The sequence below is a fragment of the Podarcis raffonei genome, chromosome 8 (genome assembly GCF_027172205.1).
Source record: "Podarcis raffonei isolate rPodRaf1 chromosome 8, rPodRaf1.pri, whole genome shotgun sequence".
Classification (NCBI taxonomy): domain Eukaryota; kingdom Metazoa; phylum Chordata; class Lepidosauria; order Squamata; family Lacertidae; genus Podarcis; species Podarcis raffonei.
This window is the reverse complement of record NC_070609.1, coordinates 40773140-40781327: the sequence shown is the minus strand read 5'-3', so window position 1 is coordinate 40781327 and position 8188 is coordinate 40773140. Positions and strand designations below refer to the sequence as shown.

General features: G+C 46.6%; 1 protein-coding gene across 1 annotated transcript in view; it reads left to right on the top strand.

Moving 5' to 3' along the window:
* The first annotated feature begins 3475 nt into the window (after positions 1–3475).
* Positions 3476–8188, top strand: part of NFATC3 (nuclear factor of activated T cells 3) — a 46173-nt gene continuing 41460 nt past the window's right edge. The window contains exon 1 of the mRNA XM_053399533.1: positions 3476–3966. Within this exon, the coding sequence (XP_053255508.1) occupies positions 3825–3966 (142 nt within the window). The 5' untranslated portion in view covers positions 3476–3824. The remainder of the gene's footprint in view (positions 3967–8188) is intronic.

Here is an 8188-nt window from a genome sequence, read left to right as displayed (position 1 = left end):
AGGCCCCCAATCCAACCCACCTTTTGCGAGACTGCTTGAAAAGGGGCTTCTTTTGAGCTTAGCCCTGCTTGTAGAATACTAGCATCTTCCTCCCCACTTCAAAGAGTGCTTCTTCTTAAAGTTTAAAACATGTTAAGCCAGCCTGGCTGCATTTGGGAACCCTTCTGCTTATTTTGCTGAATAGAGGTCTGGACATATGTGCCAAAGTGATGGCATCACTGAGTATTCCGTGTCCCCCCTCCCCCCCTGCCCATCTTAAGAAAAAGATGCTTGATCAAGCTTCTTTTTCAAGCAGTACTTTCCCCACCCTCCCTCCCTGCTGCCATTATCACTTGTGTTTTTGCCTCATTGGCTCAGGCCCACCCCTTCTTTCTAATTTGTTTAGCACTTAAAATAATCCAAGTGCTTTGAAAAAAGCATAAAGTCCCCATCTGGTGATCTGCAGCAAATCCCTTGAGACACAAGAGTGAAAGGGGGGGGGCAGGGAGGACAGAAAGAGAGAATAGCTTTATTTGTACAGCTGCAGGTGAGCTAAGGAAGGTGTCTGAGGGCAGATGCCAGCTCAGAAAAACATCCAATTTTAGAACAAAAAGAAGGACCTACAGAATCATACCAGTGGTCCATCTAATCAGTACAGTGAATTTTTAAAAAGGTAAATTCCATGTTAGGGAGCACTAGGAAAAGAATTGAAAATAAAACAGTCAGTGTCATAATGCCTTCATCCTAAATTATGAAGTACTCTACTTCCTTTTGTCTGTCCTGAATCGTCCCACATTCAGCTCCACCTGATGGCCTCATTGGGTTCCAATATTACTTTCTCTACACCCTGCACAATGTTTTGCACCTCTATCATGTTTCCCCTTACCTCTTAACCAAAAAGCAACCAGAATTGTACACAAGTACATTCCAAGTGTGGCTGCAACTTATTGACCTGCAGAGTGCTCTGGGCAGTTCATGGTGCAAATCCAGGTTTTTTGATGGCATGGGGAGGGAGAAGGCGCCGAATGTGTACTGAGGAATTACTTGATGGCAGAGTTCCCAGGCGAAAGGACAGACCTTTTAGATTATAGGTGGTTTTTGGAATGTTTTCAAGTTTTCAGGGGCTGGGGTTGTCTGTCTTGCTGTGTTTTGTTATGTTTATTTGTGAGTTTATATGTTGTATGAATTTATTTTATTCACACTTTCCCACCACCCTGTTTTTTTATGAAGAGCTATTAGAATACCTTTAAATAAATAATAATTTGTGGGGATCCTGATAAGTTGTTCCAGGTATTGTGGTTTTTTTTAAAGAGAGTAATAACACTAAACTCAGTCGGACTTACTTCTTGGGAAACAGGATTAGGCCAGTGCTGTCAGCAGAAGCTCAGAAAACGCACTCTCTATATACTCGGAGGCACCTTCATCTTTTCCCGTCGAGGCTTGGCTTGAGTCATCTCAGAATCTAACTAAACGGGCATAAGCCATCTGGTGAGCCCGGGGACAGCTGCTAGTGCTGCATTCACAAAACAAGCTAGTTCGCTCCCCAAAAGGGCAAAGTCAGGAGGTCTCTTTAAACCAGACATTGTTGGACCACAGCTCCCGTCAGGCTCAGTGAGCGCGGCGCGACCATTAGGGATGATGGGAGTCGTAGTCCACCAAAACAGCTGAACCCACAATTCCTACTGGTTTCTAGTCACGAGGCGAAAATGTCCTGGCCGTTTTTTTTACGTCATCGGGCAAACCGCTTTAGCTTGCGTAGGGAAAGCCAGACGAGAGAAGGGCGAGGGAGGAGCCCCGGGGACAAAAGTCTTTCCTGACGGGCGGAAGGAGAGGCTGACGGGTGTGGCTAAGCTAAAAAGCAACGGCTGTGAGAGACAGGCTGCGACGAGAGCGTGACGTAAAAAGGAGGCGGGGCCCGTCCCGCGCGTGCCAGTAAAGCTAGGGCAACGGACGGAGCTGGCGGGTGGAGTGAACTGCTCTTTAAGGGCCCAGTGCCTGTGGTTGACAAAGACACTTCCGGCTTCTTATTGCGGTTTGAATTCTCTTGATGAGGGACAAGAGCTGTGGAAGTACATAGGAATCAATGTAAAGCGGCATACAAACAGCAACTCTAAAACGAAAAGCAGATTTCTTAAGAGGTTGCATGGCTTTGCGGTGATCATAACTCTGTTCCTCTCCATTCTGCGCTCAAAGTAGAGAAGTTATAAGCAGGTTTCACGTTAAATACTATACATTTAAAGCGTATTTCCCGCCTCCCCAAATAATCATTTTCCTTTACATTTCTATCCCCATGCTTTTTAGGTGGTCTCTTCCCGTAAGCGCGCACTCAATCTTCTTTTAATTGATTGTATGTCGCTATACTGGAACCCTTTATGAGGTACTACTAATGTTCCAAATGCTTAGAAAAGTTGCAAAACAATGGGGTGTCACTGTCAAATTGTAATCCTAAACACGGGTAAACAAAGAAACAGTGCTGTGTACAATGGTTAGAGTTTAAGACTGGGGTATGGAAGACCAGGATTCAAATCCTTACTTTCAAATCCTTACTGAGCATGTTGCTCAGATTGCCTCATGTCAGGCTGATGAAGAGGTCCGGAGCAGTCCAAAGCTTGCTCATGATAATGTGTCATTTTAGTAAGTCTTAATAAAGGCATTGCCCAATTGTGGAATCTTTTGTTGTTGACCAACATTCGGCCTTGCTCTGTTTAGTTTTGGGTAGATATGCATAGTGGGATCAGTGGTGCAGCTAATGCAAGGATCTGGGTGAAAAAGATTTCTGGATCTGTAACATAAAGAGCCTGGCATGCTCTGGTCCATGGGGTCACAAAGAGTCGGACACGACTAAACAACAACAAACATAAAGATAGCGCTCTGTGCCGGTAATCAAGCTGTTTGTGTGGCTCTGCTATTTTCATTTGGGTCTACAAAAGAGAAACAATAGTTTTATTTCCTACTGCGAATGCTTTAACTACTCTTAGCATGACTAATGTTGGATGTAATCCAATATAACTGCAACAGAGCATTACATTTCATACATCTGCTGAAGTTTATGTTCACTTAAGAGTGTGCTATAACAATTTGCACAGTAGCACAATACAACCTAGATTTAATCCTTAAAAATTAAATGGATTTATTCCCAGGCAAATGTCTGGAATCCTAATTTGGTGAGCCCGATTGTAGCCAAGAGGCTTCACCTCTGTCTGTGCATACACTGCTGTTTTTAAATAAATGTTTCTTAAATTTTGAGAATACAACCCCAAATAATCAATAGGATATACTAATCAATCAAAGGAAGATGTAAAAAGAAAAGAAAAAAACCCCAATAAGCCCGCACTGTTAGCGGCCCTCAAAACTCTTGTCTCTTTTCTCCGTCCGCCAACCAATAAGCGAGCGGAGGGCTCGAAATGGGCGTGGCGCGATGGCGGAGGTGCCGCGTGAGGGGAGTGGGCGTGGCCCGGCGCGCGGAGACCCGGGAGGCGTGGCCTCCGCAGCGGCTTCTAGTCGCCTTTCCCCTCCCCTCCCCCCCTCCGGCACTTGTGAGTGACAGGCGGGAGTTCAGGAGCTGCGAGGACGCCGAGTCGCCGTTGCCGCCGCCAAACCGTGGAAGGAGAAGCCGCTTTTTCGCCGCCCGGAGCGCTGCTTCTGCCGCCTCCTCCCCTTCTTCCTCCTCCTCTCTTACGCAGTACTATGAGGCGGCCCTGACGGGGGGCGCCGCAGCCCGCCCGCCCTGCCCCCCTTCCCCCCCTCCTCGTCCCCCCCTCGCCCCCAGCCCCCTGTCCTCGCCTCAGCCCAGCCCAACGAAGCCCGGCGCGGCGGCGGGGTCTGGGCTCCCCACCCGCCCCCCGATGACTGCGGCAAACTGCGGCGGCGCCAACGACGAGTTCGACTTCAGGCTCATCTTCGGGGAGGACGGGCAGCAGCCGGGCTCGGGGCCGTCGACGACGACGCCACTGCCACAGCCGCTTGGGCCTGCCGCCGCCTCAGCAGGTGCGTCTCGCGGACCAGGCTGGCTCGCCTGTTGCCCTCTAGCTCGGCCGGGGGGGGGCGGGGGAGGCGGCAGCTTTGCAACTCCTTCCAGCCGCTTCGGACGCGACGGGGCTTCGGGGAGGTGCGGCGTGGTAGGGGGAGAAGATTGCCACCAACCAAGTCCTACTCGGAGCAGAGCAGTGGGAATTAACGGACCTGAATTAGTCACGCCCTTTTATTTCGTTGGGACTACTCCGAGCAGGTCTTGGTTGGCTGCAGCCCTTGATTTCCCTACCCGAGTCGCGCTGGCCTTAGGGTTGGTGAGGGGTGTGCGCGTGATGGTGGCCCTGCGATTCAGCGCACGTTTAATTTGTCTGTAATTAATCAGTTCTGCTGTAACAGAAGCCCCCCAAAAGATTCTTCCGGAACTTTGAAGCCTGATAACAAACTTCTCCGAGTAGACGAGTGTAAGGTTACTCGGGAGTAAGGCCCAGTGGTCACAGGGCCGGCGTGCGTAGGATCCGGGTCACAGGGCGTGGCTGCTGTGTATATATTGTGGACGCATAGAGTAAGCCCCTTTTGGTTCCACTGACTTGATTCTGCGTAAGTGTATGTTAAGTTACTTGGAAGAAAGTGACATTGACCCCAGTGACAGGATTGATGTGCGTGGAATTGGACCACGAGGTCATGAGCGAGGAACTCTTGACGGAATAAATTTATTTGAGATTAAGAGTGAATCCTATTGGAACCCATATCTACTAAAAAAATTTATAAACATGGTCAAATCTTCAGGATCAGTGTGCGTATGATCAAGCTGCATGTCTATTTGGTTCAATTCAGTGACTTAAATATATGCTTGGGGCAATCCCAAAATAAGCCTACATGGGAATAGATCTTGTTGGACCTAGTGGGACGTGATTCAGAGTAAGCACACATAGGATTCAGCCATATGTCTGCTGTAAATGCTACGCACATTTCACTAGTGAGTAATTGTTATTTTTTTAGGTAACACTAGCAGGACAGGTGCCTGCTTGGAGGAGCGTACAAACTAAAATTGGACTCACTTCTGAGTGTAAAAAATGCATACAATTGTATGCACTCTCAGGGGACAAAGTAGCATTGAACTCTGTAACTATGCATAGGATTTGACTCTTACGGTAGCTTCAGTCTTTCGTACATTTTCTTCAAAGCAAGTCCCATTGAACTTTATACTCTTGTTATGGAATTCTGGACATTCTCTCCCACCCCACCCCACTCCATCGGTTCTCTTCCCCACAAATGCTCAAGGACAGATGGATCAGAGAATGAAGCTTCTGAGTAAGCATGAATAAGATTGTTAGTTCTCCAGGTCCTGAATGAGGAAAGAATAATGAATGTTTTGTTTGGGCTCAAAGATCCCAGAAAGTGTTGTGAGATGTTGAACTCTTGGTAAGGGTGACTCTATATATCCTGTTTGGAAACTTCTGTGAAGCTGATAGAAAATAACTTGGGTTGAACATAGTGTATTTTGCACATATGAGGCAGTTGTATACTGAACTGGTTCATGTAGCCCACTATTGCTGCCTCTGACTGGCAGTGACTCAGGCCAGAGGTTTTTCCCAGCTTTGTCATATGAGATCCTCTTAACTGTCAGGGATTGAACTTAGGACCTCAGCACATGAAAAACACATCCTCTACTACTGAGCTATGAACTCTGTATTCTTGGAGGTTCCTGCGGCGTTAAGGCAGCAGGCGGGTAGTGAGAGGGGTGGTTGGAGGTTGTATCTGGAGTTGTCTTTGCATATGAAAAGGGGTGGGTGGTTGGGGTGCCCAGCTGTAATATTTCATTGATAAAGCATATTTCAAATGGTCATTAAGTGAGCTGAACTGAGGATTCTGCAGCCAGCTTTTATTTGAATGGTTGGTGCTTTTACAAACTGATGTTAAATCAAATTGCCAAACTTGGCAAATTTAAGCCTGAAACCAAGAAGCCTACTGGGAGAGCTGGCATTCAGACTATTTATTTGTGATGTGGTCTGTTAGTTCCATAACTTTCTGGGAAGTCACTGGTTTATGATTCTGTTTTCTGGAGGTGTTTGGTTTATTTTGGGCAGTTTCTTTAAGGTAGTTTATTTATGGCAGGTGGGATAACGAAGTAATTTAGTGTATATGGTCTGTAAGAATTATGCAAGTACTGTAATGAAAAAAGTGTAGGAAGTTTCTATCCTCCAAGAAAAAAATACAGAAAAATAAACCACTTAAACACAAGAGAAGTCAACTACAAAAAAATAAATAAAAAATACAACATTCCTCTGGGGGAAACAAACCTGAACAGACTAGTCTGCTACGCCAAAGGCTATGCAGTAGTGTGAAAATGGAGGAATTGGTGGTGAATCTGTCAAGCTGTTGTCTTAGGAAGTAAACTGCTTGTGGAAGATAAATACTGTATTTACTCGAGTTTAATGCGCCATCAAATCTAATGCACACCTCAGTTTTCAGAACCTTGAAACCAAAAACATATTTGTTGGCGAATGTAAATGTGCCATTGAATGTAATGCACAGCTTAATTTTTGCAACGTTATTTGGCCAGAAAAAGTGAGCATTAGATTTGAGTAAATACGGTATATTCAAATCACCTTGGCCCTCAGTGGTCCTGAAAGCTGCATACGTAGAATTGAGGGATCCTGAAGTGCCTTAGTGAAATAAGTGCAACAGGGTCTCAATAGCATGTGCGTGATGATTATGAACAAGCTGCGAAAAAGGAAATAAAGAGCATGTGTATGAAGGAACTGAAACTGGCAGTATTTTGATGAAAGCCTCTGTGAAGATTATGGACATTTTGAGGCAGGTTACTTCTAAAGAAGAGCACAGTGTAAAATATCCTTTTATCATTCAACAAATCCTTGACCAAGTTATATGTTAGTGATGGTAACAGTAATCTTGTTTGTACTGTGTTGTTGAAGAATATTTGTATAACGTGCATAGAACTTGATTATGGGCACAATCATAGAACTGTAGTACTTATTAATTTTACTTTGTTCAAATTACTATAGCTATGCATGGTATATATCTTAACTGGACCTGGTGAAATATGATAGCTTAAAATTTGAGCCTCAAAACGTTTCAGTCACCACAGAATGGAGGAGAGGGGAAAGTGGTTTGGTTCACATGTCCTGTCAAACCATAGTTAAAGTAAATTGTAGCTTAATGTGAATGTGCTGCATGCTGGCATATGCTGGCAATTAAGCTACTGGGAAACAAGTCCATGGTATCACTTGTATCATCCAGACCAAGACTTGTGACTTTGTCTCCAAACCATGAGTGAAAGCTACACAGCATAGCTTTTAGGACCAGGCATCGGACTTCCCATACCCCAACCCAAATAATAAGAGACCAATGAGATTGGCTTTGGGTCAAAACAGGCCACAACTTTATTGAATACAGATGAAAGAGGTTTGGCTTGGGCATTGGACAATCTAAATACTTCCTGCCCGCCTGCCAGAAGTGATGCATGGTCAATCCAGGTGGGGGTTCCTAAGACTTACATTCAATTGGATGACCCCCACACGGATCACCATCTGGGGGAGTGCCTTCAGCCCTGGCCCTGCCAGGGTACGCGGACATGGCCATTCCCCCCGGATCCCCGGATATCCCAGCGTTTGTTGGGGCAGGCGGAAACTACAACCTCCCCTCCATCCAAAACAAAGGATTACCCCAGTGCCCAACCAGTTGTGATGATTGCTATGAGGTAGGCAAAACCACTGGGTCAGTGTCAATTAGCCCGATGGGCAAATTCCTTCCCGGCCCCTGAAATGACGGTGACCACCATATCCACAGCAAAGTCATTGACTATCAGTTTAAACCGAGGGTGGCTGGGTGGGGAAACACAGTGCAGGAACAAACAGGCTGAGCCCCAGGTGCTGGCTGCTTAAATGGGAAAGGGGTGGATCCAAGGGAAGCCCACTGTCTGCTCCATCGGCTCCGCCCCTGGCACAGCCCAAGCCCCAGCTTGCATCCCCATTTGCCAAAGCAGGGAGCAGGCCAGGATACGGTTCCTGATAGACGGAAGGGGCTTATGCCCCCTCCGCCAATCAGGAAGGGCATAGCCAGTTTGAAATCCCCTGTCAGGGCCCCAGTGATGCCTCCGTCCTGCAATGCCGCCGCATGAAAAGGCTGAGTGGGCTTCTTCCCTGGCAGCATAGCAGCAGGAGCAGAGGAGGAAGGAAGCACCCATTATTTTAGCAATCCTTGTTTACATTAAGCC